The sequence below is a fragment of the Xiphophorus maculatus genome, chromosome 18 (assembly GCF_002775205.1).
Source record: "Xiphophorus maculatus strain JP 163 A chromosome 18, X_maculatus-5.0-male, whole genome shotgun sequence".
NCBI lineage: Eukaryota > Metazoa > Chordata > Actinopteri > Cyprinodontiformes > Poeciliidae > Xiphophorus > Xiphophorus maculatus.
This window is the reverse complement of record NC_036460.1, coordinates 25,905,142-25,923,450: the sequence shown is the minus strand read 5'-3', so window position 1 is coordinate 25,923,450 and position 18,309 is coordinate 25,905,142. Positions and strand designations below refer to the sequence as shown.

The 18,309-nt window shown below is 37.1% G+C and overlaps 1 protein-coding gene across 7 annotated transcripts in view; it reads right to left on the bottom strand.

The window, feature by feature from the left end:
* The window catches only part of picalm (phosphatidylinositol binding clathrin assembly protein), a 29,730-nt gene that overhangs the window by 7,328 nt on the left and 4,093 nt on the right, over positions 1-18,309 (bottom strand). For 2 of the 7 annotated variants that reach the window (XM_023351169.1, XM_005800906.2), the window contains exons 2-16: positions 11,736-11,878; positions 11,583-11,658; positions 11,389-11,491; positions 9,438-9,531; positions 9,180-9,291; positions 8,974-9,080; positions 8,843-8,884; positions 6,520-6,531; positions 5,863-5,948; positions 5,639-5,762; positions 5,423-5,556; positions 4,510-4,610; positions 4,142-4,294; positions 1,785-1,868; positions 23-115 (exon numbers count right to left, since the gene is read on the bottom strand). In XM_023351169.1, the coding sequence (XP_023206937.1) occupies positions 23-115; positions 1,785-1,868; positions 4,142-4,294; positions 4,510-4,610; positions 5,423-5,556; positions 5,639-5,762; positions 5,863-5,948; positions 6,520-6,531; positions 8,843-8,884; positions 8,974-9,080; positions 9,180-9,291; positions 9,438-9,531; positions 11,389-11,491; positions 11,583-11,658; positions 11,736-11,878 (1,464 nt within the window). The remainder of the gene's footprint in view (positions 1-22; positions 116-1,784; positions 1,869-4,141; positions 4,295-4,509; positions 4,611-5,422; positions 5,557-5,638; positions 5,763-5,862; positions 5,949-6,519; positions 6,532-8,842; positions 8,885-8,973; positions 9,081-9,179; positions 9,292-9,437; positions 9,532-11,388; positions 11,492-11,582; positions 11,659-11,735; positions 11,879-18,309) is intronic. The other 5 variants (XM_023351170.1, XM_023351167.1, XM_005800907.2 and 2 more) reach the window with 5 other exon arrangements.

The window sequence follows — 18,309 nt, the reverse complement described above, 5'->3', positions numbered from 1 at the left end:
GAGCGAGCCTGGCGTACTCTACCTCTGAATAGACCTGCTACAGTAGAGGGCTCAGTGGGGAAGGGAGCCTGGTGTGGGAGGTGTTGAGCAACGGACACCGGACCACAGAAGGAGTCTGACAGGCCGCGTGAAGCAGCCGGAAAAACGGCAAAGAAAACGGGAAGAAAAAGAAAAGAGGAAAAAAAGCATTCCAAGGACAGGTCAGAAACAGGTAAAGAATGACAGCAGCAATACAGAAAGCAAGAAAAAAAGTGCTTATATATTCATTTGCACATATCTATTTTATTCAAACAAGTTTTTCATGTAATCTTTCAGTAGATCTGTTAAATAGGTATAAAAGTAAAACATTGCAGCATAAAAATTTAGCAACCCACAAGGGATTAAAGGTAAAGTTGGAACATTTTGGGAATTAATCTTTTGAAACGTTGGGTAAGAATTTAATATTTGGCAGCAATATCACAGATCATTCCAGACCAGCTCATCAGACCTGCTACGTTTTAAAAGAAAAATTAAAATCATACTAAAACCCTATTCTAATTAGGGCTGAAATGATTAACTGTGATTAATCGATTGTTGAAATAGCCGTGAAATAATTTAGCAAACAATTAATCGTTAACCAGAGTATAGAGATTAAGGGGGGGGAAAGGTCATTTGCGGAAAGAAGAACACAGTAAGAGCAGTAACTAAGTCAAAACTATACAATATGTACGTTTTGCATTTAAGACAAAAAAAAATTTCACCCTGTCTAAATTCTGTTTAAAAAATGTCCTATTAGGCACCTTTTGATATCTAATTATTAATCGATTAAATGAAAAATTAAACAGATCTGTCCTGCACTGTTTTGATGTTAATTCCATCAGAAACAGCTAAAATCAAAGCATATTTGTTACGGCTGAAACAATTAATCAGATTAATCCTGATGAATCGGTTATTGAAATAATCGTCAATAACGTTAGAAGCATGTTTTTGTTGCAGATGCATCTTTTGCTACAATTGATTAATTGTACACTAATGAAATGTTACATGTTGCTGATTTTTAGGCAATAAAATGTTTATTTTCTTATTTAAAAAAGGAATTGCATCATCAGTTTATGTGCATACTTGTATCCATTTATGAAAAAAGCTCAAATGGTTAAATGAAAACTAAAAAATGTGCCATTTTTAATTAATCGATTAGAATGAAATTGACAGAATAATCGATTACTAAAATAACTGATAGTTACAGCAATAATCTTAATGCTTCACACTGACTACTTTAAACTTGTCTTTTTAAACCCAATCATTTGTCTAAAATGTTTGTTATTTTTTAAAATCAAGATTTCACACAGCTCTTAATATTGTAAACTTGATACCACTTATCAAGTTTACAAACTTAAGGCTTTATTCTAGAAACTGCTATAAGACAGTTTGTAAAATGTACAGATATGCTTATTTTGGACATGGTGAGCGTTTAGCTAAAACATCTTCCCATTACAAAGGCTCCATCGAAAGATGATTATGTGACATCTGGCTCGATGCAATTAGAACTTTTTCCCCAACTCACAAAGATATTGGCAAATAAAAAGTTGATGATCTGGTCTGGCGATGTGACCGTTTTACACGTTTAGTAGTAACAAAAGCACAAACTTTAAAAAATAAAATAAAATAAAATCCCAAAATGTAAAACTCTTCCTTTAATTCTAATAAATTTGCTAGAGGCATTAAAATAATGGCTCTGGGGAGTTGTGGACAGGAGTCTATGTTTGCCAGCAAACATAGGTCAAGGCTTTGAGCCGTCGTAGTACCTGAGATGGAGTGCTCTATCCGCACTGTGCGTTTGTAATTGGTTGAAACTGATGAGTTTGTGTCAGTAAAGGGATTGTAACGATCTGGAGAATCAAAAATAGTGTAAGAACAGGTTTCAACTTAAAAGCTCTACAGCATCTGAGCACTACAAAGCCACACCAAACTGCTCAAGAGCAGTAGCTAAAAGCTAACTGGGAACCAACAGTATGACATGGACCTAATCTGGATCAGAAACACAGAAGATATGATGGCAGATTTTACAGTCAGCTGAACTTTTGACACAACCGTTCCACAAAGTTAAGTGTCAATCGCTCTGCTGTGTGGAAAAGGTATTTAAAAGATGGTGTGATTCATATTTGAAAATGCTGTTGAGCAGTAGGACTAGAATCTAATTTAATACAAACATTAAGTTAGTTTTTTGCACACAATGACAATCACTCAATTTTGGCTTCATTTTGTGCTTATTTTGTAAAGTTTCTCGACCAATGCATGCGGTTGTTCCTTTCAAAGCCTGAACCCACTCGCACTGCAAGGCTTTGTTTAGAAAAATCAATGCAAGTAAAGATGGCAAAAAGAGAAACGGGGGAGCAAAATGTCCGAATGACAGATAACGACTGATGCGCAACGCAATTTTGTACACAGAAAATTCTGAAGCCCTTAGTGGCAAAAATCAAACAAACAAAAAATCAGTTCATTCCTAAAGGTGCCAGATTGTAGTTCTCACAATCTCATGTTTATATTTTTTTTGCCTTTCCAAAAGTGATCAGAATAGAGCAGAGACCTGGTTTGATTTTGTCAACAAATAAAGATTATTAAACTACTATTAAACTACCAGGAAATGGTAAATGTTGCTTAGGAAGAACATTGAGCTGATATTGGATTAAAAAAAAAAGTAAAACTCACTCAAATCAGTCACATTTAAAACATTTAAATACCTTTGTAATGCCAAAGGTACCTCTACCCTTAACCCAAAGTTTAAGGGTAGAGGACAGTTGAGGGATCCTGCTGTATTTCAATCAAGTGAAGCAGAAACAGTGAAACTTCTGTAGTCTCTGGCTTTTGGGAGCAACTTTGTGCTTTTCAAACTAAATACCGTTTTCTAAAGCCTTCACCCCCAAAGTGCCAAACTTTAAAGTTTGTTTTGCACAGAATGCACAAAGACTCGTATGGGTAACAGAAGTGGGGCAGTGGCGAGAACCAACGCCGTCCAGCTAATCGGCAATAAATTTGTATTTACCCATGATGAATGATTTAAAAAAAAAAAAAAAAAAAAAAAAGGTAGTCAGCAAATCTACATTAGCAGCTAGTTACCGATATCCGCAACCGCTTTGAGTCACAGAACGCAATGAAGATGTCTGTGTTTGCCTGACAGAAAAGTCCGGTGAGAAATAAAACTACTACATGGAATTCACAGGACTAAATAGTCATACAAAGACAAAATCTAAAACCTGTGATGAGCATTTATTTGTTTTTTTTGGTTGAAAATTTGAGACACATTAAGACCTTAATTTTAAATGTACAAATTTAAAATCTCTTGCAAATGCGCTCACACCCTGTGATTTAAAAGACAACTCTATGTACGAGTTGTACTTGAATGCACCATAGAACCTGCTTGTGTAAACCCACAAAAACCAAAACGTTCTGCCATGACACCACCGGAGCGGAGCTGAACGTCTGCTATAAGGACTCTGAGGCCATTTGGGACTGGTTAAATGTGACAGGCAGCTGGATTTGGACTTTAGCCTGTTTGTCTCTGCAGCATTGACGCTTACGTTCAGCTGGATGTCATTTCGGGTTAGTAATTAAGTTTAGTGTGGAGAAAAACGCTGATGTAAAGCACTGGTGTGATCCAACTTTTCCCCCCCTCTATGCTTAGGTTGCTAAATGAGAAACTGTAAAGTAGAGAACAGAGAGTCCGGCACACTGACCTTCAGCGTGAATGCATGTTTAAAACAACATATTATGTGCGATGAACTGAAAGGGCTACACAGAAAATTTTAGTATACATTCATGTAGCGTTGCACCTCTAACACTGATTATTTGTAAGAACTCAAAAGATTTATCTTTAAAACTTTTTTTTTCACTTCATCACCATTAAACGTTAGCTAAATACCGACAGGCTAAATAGAAAAAAGCTCTAGGTTTTCTTCTTTAATCACATAACTTGCTAAACAAAACAAAAAGATGGCCAATCTGAGTTTGGTAAGTATAAGGAGAGAAGAAGATCTGCACAGACAAAATATTCAGACTACAAAAGCACATCAAACATGCAGGATAATCATGCGCTTAAGTATTTTACAGATATATGAACGAGAGAGGCGAGAGACTTTGGAAGAGAAACAAAATGAGTTGTTACCACCAAACATTTCATGACCGGATGTCCTAGAGGAAAAGCTAACACCGTCTGAAGACACGACAGGTAAGTGAGTGGCATCGACAACGAGTTTTGACAGGAAAGGGTTAAGGTTTGGCATGGAATCATCTCCAGCTTCAGTAGAGGTGAAAGGATCTATGCAGGCAGAGGGAGGAAAAAAAGAGAAGAGAGAGACAGGAAAGAAGAAGAAAAAAATGACAGAGAAACAAGAGTGAAGAGGAGAGGAAGAGGTGGAGATCAGAGTCAGACAACAGCAACAAGAGAAGGATAGCATGCAGAGCCAAAGTCTATAGCCACAGTGTTGGTGGAGGATGACAAAAAGAAAGGGGCAAAAGGAAAAAAAGGTTTACCTGCCCACGCCGTGGCCACTGGGAGGCCTGTGGAGGCCGACTGCATGGAGGACTGGAAGCTCTGCTGCAGGTCAAAAAGGTCGCTCTCCATCTTGACCGCACTGCGTCCAGAAAAACAACAACAAAAAACAAACATCACATCAGAAGGTTTTATTAACCCACTGCTGAACCATAACTGTCTGGGGGTAAGTAAGAAAATAAAAGCTCCTTTAACCAGCTCTATGTTCAGTGATGTGCATCATCACAGAATTGAAACATGCAGTCTCAGTAAAACCCGATTGATAGGACTTCAACTGTACAGACTACTAGATTTCTTTATATTTTTGCAGTTTTGAGAATATTCAGAGACTGCAGGAAAATGCATTTGCCATGAACGGCTTTAATAGTGGTCACATCTGTAGGTTCCAAAAATATTTAAGCAAAATGCTTACATTCCAGTTTTTAGTGAGCATTTGGGTACCCCAGTTTACCCAGCATTTAAATGAGGCTACAGTCTCATTTAAATGCTGTGAAATGTACCTTTTTGATTTCTGAATCTGCATGTATTCAGATGGCAATACGAAAATAGCGATGGCGAAAAACGTTAAAAACAAAGAGAGAGATGAATCAAAAGTCATGTTTGACATTTAAATTTAAGTCAACGTAAACATTTCCAATTATTAAGCAGCATTAGATTTCAGTCTCTGTGAAGACTGGCGATAAAGAAAAACGGTGGGGAAAGAAAAAAAACTTGCATTGTTATGCCATTATCAATAAATTACTTGAAAATCATCTCTAAACAACAATATCATGTATCGCAATAATTTCTGAGACAATTTATTGTCCAGCAATCTACTAAACTTGACGCAAGAAAGCAAAAAAAATGTAACCTAAATAAGCCAATAAATAACTATTGGCTATGTGAAAGCAGTACCCGTTTGAGCAGCTGGGTGTGGAGAAGAGGTCGATGGTTGGTGCTGTGCTGATGGTGCCCCCAGTGGTGGAGATCGGCGATGTATCAGTGGTGGAAAAAGATGGCCTCTTCGAGAGCTCTTTGAGCCTTTGCTCCTGGGGAAAAAAAAAAAGCGCAACTTAAGAAAGCAGTTAAATGAGACACGTTCATGGAGTGGATCTCGACCTCTACACAAACCTTGAGAGCTTTGAGTCGGGCCTGTTCCTCCTCTAGAGCTGCCTGCTTCTCCCGCTCATCCACCTTAGTGAAAGACATCCCTGTGCTAGCCAATGATGACACTGCATTTGATAGAGTGCTGGCCCTGAAGCAAGAAAGAAAAACAGACAAACAGAGCCAATGAGCAATCATTGTCGATCAAATGCAGAAAGAAAAGCAGCAATCAAGGCGGTGAGTTAAAGTACCTGCTGGCTGCAGTGGAGTCTTTGACCTTCTTCCCTTCTAAAGAGGCCAAATGTTGCTCCAGAGCTTCCAGGAGGCTGCTGGGAGCCTGGTGTGACGAGGGAAAAATAAAAAACAGCGCACAGTCAGCAACGGCTTGACACGTCGAAAATCTTACATGAACGGACATCAACACCATTACGGGCAGTGGTGGGCAACGACGATGGAGCAGGATAGCACGAAACCTCATGAAATACCATCGGAAACAAATGAGTCGTCAGCCAATTTCAGAGATTTACGCCTGCTCCGGGGTGGAAGTCACCAACCACTGAGCGATGACCGGATTCCAGCCAAAAAGCTACTCTGGGATGAGAGAGTAACATCTGTGTGGGATGACGGACTGCACCACAGCTCCTTCAACAACCCGGTTGTTGAATCGGCCATGTCTAAAAACACGACAGGGCAGCCATTTTTTTTTTTCTTTTTTAAACAGGAGAACGAGCTACGCTGCCTCAACGACACGACCCGAGTAAAGCAGAATTTACCACAGCGAGGGTTCTATCCTTCAACTGCGTTTCACCACGATGTGGGAGACACGAGTCAGAGCAGAGGCATGCAAAAAGACAACACTGAGGCAAGTCACGAACAGAGAAGAAGAAGAGTGAAAGAACAGTACTTACACAAACCGTGAACTAAAGTGGAAAGATAAAGGAGGGAGGAGAATACAGAATATAAAGGTGGTGACAGTCAGAGGGGGAAAAGCATTTCAACTCAATTTCTTTGGGGTGATATATTGATGCAGCAGCATGTGTGGTTTTATTTATTCTTTTTTTTTTTTTTACTTTAATTTGGAGATAAAGCTGTCAAAATGAAGTCGATCTCGTTCTATAGGGTGGACTATAAAAAAAAAAAACACCTTTATTTACTGAAGCAGACGCAGGTTGGAAGAGCAGAGGGAGAATCGGAAGCAAAAGGAGGGAAAGCGTCCCCTTCAGGAAAAACATGCGGCCAAAAAAAATAATCATGCAAAATTATTAGAGATGCACCAAGAAACTGACTAGTGAACGGAAGAGAATAATTTCCATTTTAACTACAAAACATTGACTTTACTATATTCTAACCAGAACCAAATCCAATTGGGACTGGAAGCGACCTGTAGTCTTGGAAAACAAGACGACTTGTGGGATTGTCTGTTTTTGTCATTTTAAATCATAAAGTTGCTGAGATTTCTGTTTTACAATCAGAGGTCACGTTAACCAAATATTTTCCGTATTTGACCGGTTGTTTTTTTTTTTAAACGACGAGAAAATTTAAAGCCCGTCGGTCGTTTTGACAGGTTATAATTAACACCCTTGACTGGTGCACATAGGCAGACATTATAGACTTTACGCAAAGAGTTCATCGTAGAGGCAACTAAAATAAATCAATAAAAAAAATCTTTTCTGAATACCATCTCATGGACACTGAGCTAAATGCGTCTTTCTGACCGGGAGCTGACATCCTGTTGAAAAGTTACGGACGCTTTGGAGCGTCTGGGTAAGGAAGCGCATTCAAAACCTTTGGTTGAAATGGCTCATTTAATTCAAGTCTCCATTACATACAGAATAGAGAAAACTAAAGAGTTTTCAATGTTGTTGATCCGTTTATAGTCTAAACAGAAGAGCTGGTGGTTTGTCTTGATGAAATAAATGACAGTGCAGAAGTTAATTAGACCGTAACATGTGCAGTGCGCTGCACAACCAATGCGGGCTCCGCCGCTGCAAAGAATTAAACTTAATTCATCCTTAACTCATTCAATAAAAGGAGCCTGCTTTGTTCACGTTACCCTCCCGCGCCCAGGAGGAGAGCGGCAGACATAACTTCTGTCCGTTTCGGGGAAGGGAAACCGCGCAAAAAGATCATCGTACAAGCGCACGTCCAGGCCGCGTATAGGGTAAAAAACTTGCAGAGTTCTATTAATCGGTTTGAATCAGACGGATCCAAATGATGAATCATTTCTCTGTAGATGCGAACAGGAGGAATTTGTGAGGCTGTGCGTTCAGAACCCAGCAGTTGAAGTGACCGTAATTTAAGTGGAGTCTTTAATTTTATTTATTGTAAGTTATTGGGGCCACAGTCAGAGATTTTTGTCACTATGGAGAAAACGTTAGATGCATTTACCTGCTTTATGTGTGATGGGATCTACTAGGCGAATATTAACCATACCGCATAAAAATTCAAAATAGCCTATGTTAATATGATTATAACTTGAAGGGTAAAAACAGTACATGACCAATTTTTTTGAATGTTGGCAGTCAAGATGACTGAGAACAAAAAATCTACCATGACCTGTTTACAATACCACTACATAGTGATTGCTATTACTCCAATAAGATCAATTGCTTTTGCTAGACAAAAGTTACTTACAGGAAGATACTAACAAGATCTCAGTTGTCAATATGGCATGTCACACTTTAGTGGATTTGACCCTCAAAGGCAACCATAGTTACTCATGTGACCTTATGGAAAATTTACCCAGCCCTGCTCTATGCAAAACATATGGAAATCACTGTTTTTGTCATGGCATTCATGCTAATCGCTAATGTAAGATGCTAAAGTCAGCTAAGAATGTCAACTCTAACCATTTGGTATATGATTTATAATGTTCATAACAGCCTGTTTTACAATTTACTTCGCGCAATCATGAAAACCTGAAGAAAGAAAGAAATATTTTGAATCTTCATCTTTGTCTTTTTCTTTGGTTTTTAGCTCTTACAGCCAAAATCGGCAGTGGCACAGCCATGTTTTACAAAAACGGCATCTCACAATTCTGATTGGTGCATCTCTAAAATCACATGTCTCGTTTAATTAACATCTCAACATAATCTACATCTGTGCTTTAGGCAGACCAAAAAAAAAAGAAAACACAGGGACGATCTTAGCTGGAAATATAGGAAGCAAAGCAAGGCATGGCTTTTTCTAAAAATAAATAAATAAAATAAAATAAAAAATAATGTTGCTCACCTGTGAGAGGTCTGGGATGTCGCCTCGATCAATTCCCACCTGCTGTTTAAAAATGGATAAATAAATAAAAATGAACCAGTTGAACTCATTTATGGCAACAGCTTTCAGTGTGAAAATGAAGCGGCATCTACCTCGGCCACTTTGAGGAACTCCGATATCCGGGTCATGCGAGTGAGGAACTTTTTGTAAATGTCCAGGCCTTCTTTACACTGAGTCTTCTTCATGTCAAAGTACTTTTCTGTTTGGGAAGGAGAGGATGCGGTTTGTAACACTAGTGCAAACATTCACAAACTGACAGAGGGGGGGGGGAGGGGGAGAGCAAAGCTTAAGGTCTCACCGAGCAGGTTGATGATGCCTTCGTTGTAAGCAGCAAAGAGCCTGATGGAGTCTTTGAAGAGGAGCATGAAGGCTGCATTGATGACTCCATTAGTCAGCTCGTTGGCATTGACCTAAGAAAAGGCAGTCAGCCACGACTATTTCTATTATAAGACACTGCGCTGCCATTTGCTGAGGCACAAACCGTGTGAAATGTGAGTTTAGAAAACACAACGTAGCCTATAAACTTCAGCCGAACGAGGCTTTAGCGGAAACTCACGTTAAAGTCGAGGAGGGCGTCCATCTGGTTCTGAATAATGGGTATAGTCTTGAGCAGCTTCTCTGTGTTCATAGTCCTCATTACACCGTCGACTCTGTTTGGACATGTAGAGTCATGGTTACTTAATGAGGCAACAAATAGTCTAGAATGTCAGACGAATTTAAAGAAAACATTGGAAATAATGTGTCTCTTAAGTCAAACTAGCATATTTGAACATGCCGTTTCTCCAATGAAAACACCAAAACCTCAAATGGCTTTTAGTTATTATAATTAGGAAATGGGCAAAGAGAGAGACGCAGCGTAGGCACAAAATTTTAGTGACATGGGCTTGTGACATTTTATTTAGAAATGTATAGTTTATTAAAATAAATACATTATTTTTCCTGCAAGAACTTACTGTGGTTCTGTTTTGCTATTTAATGAGAAAGTGATTTTGGCAACAATAAAAAAATAAATCACCACCTCTGTCTTTAGAAAAAATATTTTAGGCAAAAAATAAAAAAAATAAATAAAATTAAGGAAGATAACAATACTAATTTAAGTTAATGCAGATTATTCTACTTTTTTGTGAATTTTCTAAATCTATATACAAATGTATAACACTTAAAACATTTTTGCATTTTCAAAAGGGGACCATTATCTTTGAAGTGATTGGATCCTGAAGATTCTTGCCACTGTCTGATCTTGAAATGATTAATCAGTGATTATTTTTTCAGAACAACTGGGGGAAACACAGTTGATGTCTGAAATAAGTTAGAAATAAAGACATTCAAATCACATTCGAGTTATTTTTGTAAATTGTGAAAGATGTACGAAAATGACTGGACTGTATTGGCATATATGACATCATAGCCATCACAATTTAAACAAAATCCTATTGTAGCAAACTGAGAGAAACATCTTATCATCTAAACAAATCGGTATAATATTGTATGTTGATTAACATCCCTTGTATATGTAATATTTGTGTTCAAAAGACTGAATAAAGTGATTCCAGGGAAAAACATGGATTTTATTTTTCATAACTTTATCATTGTTGTTAAAACCAGATCTACAAACATGCAGCAGTAAACAGTAAATTTAATATATTTTAAACATTTAACAAATGCTGGTAATATGGTTTTCTGATCTTCCTTAATTTTCTGTTTCAGTTTCTCATCACAGCCTCTGTCTGAGTAGAGGCAGGCAAAGGACTAAATTTGCATCTGCGTGCGATGTAGGCCTTTCCTGGTTCACTTTTCGTAAGCAAGCACTGATAACAAGCTGAGGTACTTCCCCTTGATAATAAAAAAAGATTAGAATTAACCAGGGCTGCACAGAGGCGTAGTTGATAGCACTATTGCCTTGCAGCAAGAAGATCCTGGGTTTGATTCCCAGCCCGGGGTCTTTCTGCAAGGAGTTTGCATGTTCTCCCTGTTCATGCGTGGGCCCTCTCCAGGCACTCTGGCTTCCTCCCACAGTCCAAAAACATGACTGTTAGGTTAATTGGTTTCTCTAAATTCTCCCTAGGGGTGAGTGTGTGTGTGTGTGTGTGTATGGTTGTTTGTCCTGTCTGTCTCTGTGTCCTGCGACAGACTGGTGACCTGTCCAGGGTGACCCTGCCTCTCGCCCGGAACGTTCGCTGGAGATAGACACCAGCACCTCCTGACCCCACTAGGGACAAGGGTGTTGGAAGATGGGTGGATGGATGGATAGAATCAACCAATATCTGACTGACACTTAAAATGCGTAAAAAATAAGACTTGTGTTCTGATCTTCAAGTTACTAAATTGTCACAGTCGACAAATTACTTGGAGGTGGATAGTTGGTCAAACAAAAAAAAAGACAGAATTTTAAGAAATAGAAACAAAAGTTGGTTTAGTAATTGGCCAATTTATCTCTGCAACTATGAAGAACAAGATTGTATTACTGCAGTAAACAGAGGAGAGAATCCCAGCTTGTTCAGTCTTACCCTCGTTTAACTTTTGTGAAGTCGAAGGCGACCTGTCTGTAGGAGACGGCTTTTTCGTTCAGGTACCGACTATACCTTCTGATGAACGTAGACATGTCGTAGCCTGCAACGTCACGCCGCAGAAAAAAACATTAGTTTTAATTCTTCTTTTTTTAAAGAAAAATATATTCAACGCCTTTCTTTCGAAGCATTACCTTGTAGGCCGCTTTTGTCCAAAAAATTGCTGAGGTTGAAAAGTGTATTCCTTGAAGCCAAGTACTGGATAAAACGCTGCGAGAGGAGAAGAATGGTTAAAGTGGGAACTCTGGGGAACTGTGTGACGGCGATGATGCGAGCGAATATTTCACCTCGTTGCCGTACACCATGAGGTGGTGTGTGGTGATGAGCGACTTGAACACCACCACCCAGCTGGTGTTGGTGGTCCTCTCGAATAAGGAGTCGGCCAGTTGGGGAATGTTCACGTTCATCTCGTTGGTGCAGTGGATCAAATCTGGAAACAATTCAAAATTGCAATTATTACCAAACACACGCAAACACATGGAAACCCTGAAGGTTTCATCCTCATATTCTCATGTATTTCTGTTTCTACAGAGACAGTCAACAATTTTGCATATTTGTTTAAAAATTATTTTTTTTCTCTACTGTGTTCAATGGGACCCAAAAAACCCCTGATTGATCACATTATGGGTTCAATTTTTTTAAGTCATAAAAACTGCATAAAACAACTCGGCTGTTGTCATATAAAAAAAACTTCAACCAAGCCTATTTGATAGGATTATTACCAGAGGATAATAATAATAGTATAATCTGCTGCCTCAAATGACACGTTTTCTATGCCGACAAGCCTTTGAAACAAATTTATTGTGATGACAATTTCAAAGATATTTGCTAATTATCCAGGTTCTCTTTGCCATTACGTGATGTGATAGTTTAATGCCGCAGAAAATGTTTTATGAGGGTTTGAAATGTTCAGGTAAAATTCTTAAAGAAACTTCAACTAAGTTGTTTTCTTGTCATAATTTGAGGATATACCCAGATGAAATGGTCATTAAAATAATCATGGAAACAATATTCATTTTTTTTATATTGTGCAGTCTTTAGTGTAAAAAAATATGTGACTTATAAATATGTATTCAGAGACAACTCAACCGATTGTTTTACTTGACAACGACCAAAATTACTACTCCTTAGCTTTTTTTTTTTTTTTAAACCGGTATGATCAGATTTGTTAAATCCATCAGTTTAATTAGGAAGCTGGTTTAGGAAGCAGCACCTATACTTTTAATAAAAATAAGAAATGTTTTGAAATCAATAAAATAATGTGGAAAACTGACTAATGGTCCTAGTTAACTTTACACATGATTCACATGAACATATTTTTTGTTAATCAATCATTTCTATGATCAGTACAGATTAATTATCAGTCAACTTGTTTACAGGCCAGTACTTCCCGTTTTCTCTGGTTTCCATTAAATTAAATAAAACATGTTGGAATTTAACATTTCCTTAGACATTTGGCCCGCAACACATTAAATGTCAGTCTGCAAACCCTTATTTAATGCCTAGAGGTTTCCATTTGTATTGCGGATAATGTGAACTTTACATGATGGCATCAGCTACTCGGTTCTCTTTTGAAGTGAGTAGCGTTTACTTTTGACTTGTTGAAAATGTTGAGTGTAGATAGAGGCTCCACCCTTCCTATAAAACAAGAAAAGGGTGGATCCCAGGGCTGAGGCCAGGAATTTTATCTAATCAAGTCTCCAATGACTGTTTTACACCCATTTCAGGACGTTTCTATTTAAACCCAACAAAAACGCTGCTTACTTCTGACTCAGACGGAGACAAAGTTGGTCAAAATATGAAGTCTTCAAGACTGTCAAATAAAAGTGCAAAACTGATTTGTGAGTTCAAGCCATCTTTTGTATCTCTAAAGTTCGATGTCAATCAGCTGTTTATTGGAACATGAGCAAGAAAAAAAAAATCCCTGATCAGAGAAACAGAAATGACTTTCAGTACTGTTAATATGCTTACAATGATGGAAAATTGACCTGAAAACTGAGATTTAACAACAAGAATTATATGTTGTAATTTGTTTGATTGGCTTTAGTAAAAATATTTGAAAAAAAAAGAAAAAGAAAAGAAATGGGGGTGGGGGCAGTTAAATGAGCACATTTTCTGCAGTACAATGAAACGGAAAATCATGTGTGAAAGCAGTCACGCAGCCCTGCATCTGAAGCCGTTAATGCCCAGTCTGATTGTTAATGGTGAAGACGCACCGCCTGGCCAGGGCACCAGTGAGTGCACTGCATTAGGACATTAACCGCTCATGTTCTGCCCCACTTCCTTTGCTCGTACTTTGCTTTAATGATCATAGTTTGAACAGCCGGGCCCCAGCTGCGCAGATGACCCTGCCATTCACGGCAGCAATCAGACCGACCGAGTATATGGGCCTCCCTTTCTGTCCTATATTTGACTTTTTCAAAGGGGGAGGGCAGGGGAGGGGGGTACTACAACTAGGACAGAATAACCTTCCAGAGAAGCAGCGGTAGCTGTGGTTAGCATGGCTGGCTGAACCGCCCAGAAGAAGAGGTTGACGAAGACGAGAAGAGCCGGGAGGAGGAAGGGGGGGAATAATTTCAAAATGAATCAATCCACAAGACTCAAATGAATTCATGTAACAGCCATATGACGCCACAACAAGGTCGAATATTTCGTACAGGTCAGATCCATTCAAGGAGTCGCTCCGTTAAAAATGTCCACTCATAATGCAGAAGACTGTTTTGTTATGTAAAGTACCGTAGTGGATCTGTAAAACACACATGATGATGGTGTGTTTAAGGTGTCAGAATAACACTCAGCTAGGGTGAATTATACAACATCTTCGTAACGTTAACCTTTGGCCTGGCAGCAGTAATCATGCACAGCTCAGGTTATGGTGGCTTTGTCAGGAGACAGCAGCTGACATCATGTTCCTTTGCGTCTGATTCGCAGCCCGTTTGATTAATGATTTCCTCAGCCAGCTCCTCGGTTTAAATCAAACTTTGGCCAGTGCTCAGCCTCTACCTGCTTCCGCAGAGTTTAAGAGTTTGTATGTTTTAGTTGGGAGCGGTTTTAAAAACTTTGGGACCACTTTCGCAAGATTAGAAATCGAGTTGTGCTGCTGGTTTATCCATTTGGTGACCGTTTAATCTATGTGGGTTAACTTGCGCGTTCAATCTCTGCATATCTGGATTGTTAAAATATAACTTGCATGCATACGTCTGCCTCTAGATAAGTATGCTTTTACAGAAAACACAAACACTGATTTTTATTTGTCCTACATAATGGAATAACATGTTACTCAGCCCTTTGGAAACCATTTATTTATTAATGGATTGTGACTTAACCAAACTTTTTAAGTGACTGTTTATGTTACGATACCTTGAGTAGGAAATACAGCTCATTAATTAGAGAGCTTTTTGTTCTTGTAAATCATTGATATGACACCTGTTTCTAGGACTAAACGCTACTGTATGTAATAGGGCTGGATGATATGGTATAATTCTTTTTATACAAGGTCCAATATTAAGTTGATTTTTTTTCCCTCGCTTTCTTTTCTAAAAAATAAAAAGAAAGAAAGAAAGGAACTACACAACAGAAAACATTTTCAAAAAGTGGTTTTCATATTAATTATTCCTTCAGCAGAATAAAGATGTAATCTTACCAGAAGAATGTCTTAAAATTATGAGAAAATAGGTTATTTTAATAAGAAAAAGGCCTGAATATACGTACATACATTTTTACCTTTTGCAGTCTCATAAAGTTACTACTTCATCCTCTAATATTACAACATTATTCTTGTAATATTAAGACTTAATTTTCAATATTTTGACATTGTCATGAGAATTTATTCTCATAATAATATTTTTAAAAATCTATCTTAGCCTGGCCCCAATTTTTTGTCATGGAGTTGAACTGAATTCGAAGTCCGAATAAACAGAAGCTATAAAACACGCTGGTCAAACCTAAGGGCAGCATTGGCGTGCGCTGACATCACTGTGAACTACGGAAACTCAAGGAGATCGTTGGTGGATTTTTTTTTTTTTTTTTTAATTCCAGATTTTTCACAAATTAAATCTTCAAATGATTCATAAAACTCAAAGTAAGTCATTTTCTCCAAATCTGTTTTTCTCCGTTGACATTGTGCTGCCTCTCTTTGGCCTTTACAGATAATACTGTGCAACTGGATTTACATAAAAATAAGTAAAACGAACAACATGCTCCAAATACCTATATCCAAAAACAGATAAAAAAAACAACCATTATCCATATCATGTTGAAGAACTGCAACATGATATGTATGTAGGTTCACTTGTCCTTGGTTGACACAAATCGTCTTTGCTTTGTTTTAGCTCTGCCTCACCATAACCAGGGAGGCTGATATTACACTGATTTATCACACTTATACAAGTTTACCCCCTTTTAACTCTAGATGACCTTTAATAAAGTTTATATTCAAGACTTTAAGTCTACATAGTTCCAAATTGTTATTGTTATAACCTCAAACTATAAATTTACCATAATCTCAAAAGGTAGACAACAAAAACCACAAAGGTAAAGCACAACGATGCTAAATGAAAATATGACTGGTATGCAAATATCGTCCCAAAATTACTGAGTGGAAATTTATCAAAACTATCAGAATTATTTTTTCACACATCAGTTTATTAATAGATGTAGAATTAGCAAATGTTTAGCATTTTATCAGAAAGTTTCTATGTGAAAAGGATTTTTTTTAGTCAAGGTCTCAACAAATTTGTTTCAGTTCACTTGCTAACTTGTAGGAAGATGAATGATAAAGTTATGATCATTTCTGAAACGTTAAAGTAACGCCCCATCTTTCCCCATTAGAGCTGGCTTGATTTCTTCTACATGAAAGTCTTTTAGAATGCGTGCCACAGTAAATCCAACTAAGACTTAAGAAATTAATCGCACTTTAAATTAAAATAAGCTTGATAATTTAATATTTTTTGTTTGCGTAGACATAATGCATTTTATTTGTGGTTTCGGTTTGTGTGTGGTTTTTATTTCCGTTTTATTTATTGTTTTTGGTTGTGTGGGTTTTATTTAGGATATTTAATATATCTTCCAGCTCCAAGTGTGAAGCGTTCTTTACAAAGTTAAAAGTTTATTAGTATTTGACGAGAAAACCCTGCATTATTATGCCATTATCAATACATCACTTAAAACATGGTCTTAAAAACAACATTATTGTTTATTGCAGTAATTTCTGGGACAGTTTATCGTCCAGTATAATTGGTTATTGTGGCATCCAACAGTCTGATTTGTGGATACATCAATGCATTTTCGTCTCACAATCCAACATAATTGGCAATTATAAACTTTAGGAAAACAATGTAACGCAATTTAACAGCATTTCATTGCTAAATTGTAAAAACTAAAACTAATTAGAAATTGACTCCATAAACAAATAGAAATATAATAATTACAGTAAGTAGTTCAGTGAATATGAACTTTATAACAAAGCATTCTTTATTAGACAAAACTCTGTAAAAAGTAAAATAATGTATATGGTAAAATATTGGACACAATTCTATTCTAACTGCTTTTATTCTAACCTTCAGCTCTACCAGGAAGTACTCAGAGCACATTATGAACTGAAATAATATTCCATAAGTGATGAATAACAAAGATTACAAACAGAGACGGTTTGGTGTTCAAAAAATAATAATAAAAAAATAAAGAAACTTTTTTTTTTAAAATCCAGTGTTCTTATTTCCAATTTAACACATAACAATTGTCCTCAAAGAAATTGAGAACTCTGACCGGCTGCTGTTATATAACAAGTTAATATTCAAGTCAAGTGATAAGAAATTATGACTTTATATTTATATTATGACTTTGAAACCTATTTTAAAAATGTGTGGTTTATCAATTTCTTATCTTTTGTGGGGGAAAAATTAACAATGAACCCTCAAACTTTAGAATGTGAAGTCAAATTTATTTAGAAACAACCAAAAATTACAGCTTACTTAATTTACTTTCTCGATTTTGCATTAGCAACACAAAATATCTGAAAGTCGTTTGAAGCTACCTTTGCTCAATTTTAGATTACGCAACAGCTGCAGGTGTTTTTAACTCAAGTATTGACAGAAGAAAATTACACCCGTCAGGATAACACATTCTGCTGAGCGACAAATCTTCCCGAAAGTTATTGCGGTAAACGATGATGTTGTTGTTTTGAGAAAATCTTTCAGTAACATAATGATAACGGCATAACAATGCAAGAACACATTCTCAAAGATCAATGAACTTGAAATGCTAATGAACATTTGACACTGGACCTGCAAGACATTTTAAAAATATACAAAATAAATAAAATGAATAATGAATTCTCTGAACAAAATTGTCCTTAAAAAACAAAGAAGAAGAAAAAAAAAGGCTAGTTGATACCGTTGCACCAGACTGAAGACTTTTGTCAACCAGTTTTTGGTAGGAAGTTTGAGATAAAAGACAAAAATTATAAATCATGGAAATTATTGAGTTTTTGATTTATCATGCGATTAATTGATTGATCACTTATTGCAACAGGCCTATGGAAAATAAAAACTTATAACATATACCATTTTTTATGCTCTTCATAAGTAACTACACTTATCTACTTTTAGTGGCACACCTATTCACAGCATGATGACATGCATTTCTTCCCTTATGTAACAGGAAGACGACTGGGTTTCCTTCACAGACACAAAAGAACCTTTTAAACTTTTCATAAGATCCTCCTGTTTGCCACCACAAACAACCAAAAACCAATAATATGTTAACATAATAAAAAAAAAAAATAGCTACTAGCTGCCTTAGAATAAGCTAGCAGTCTGACAACATTCACTCATCTCACAATTAGGGAGCAACCTCAGCGAC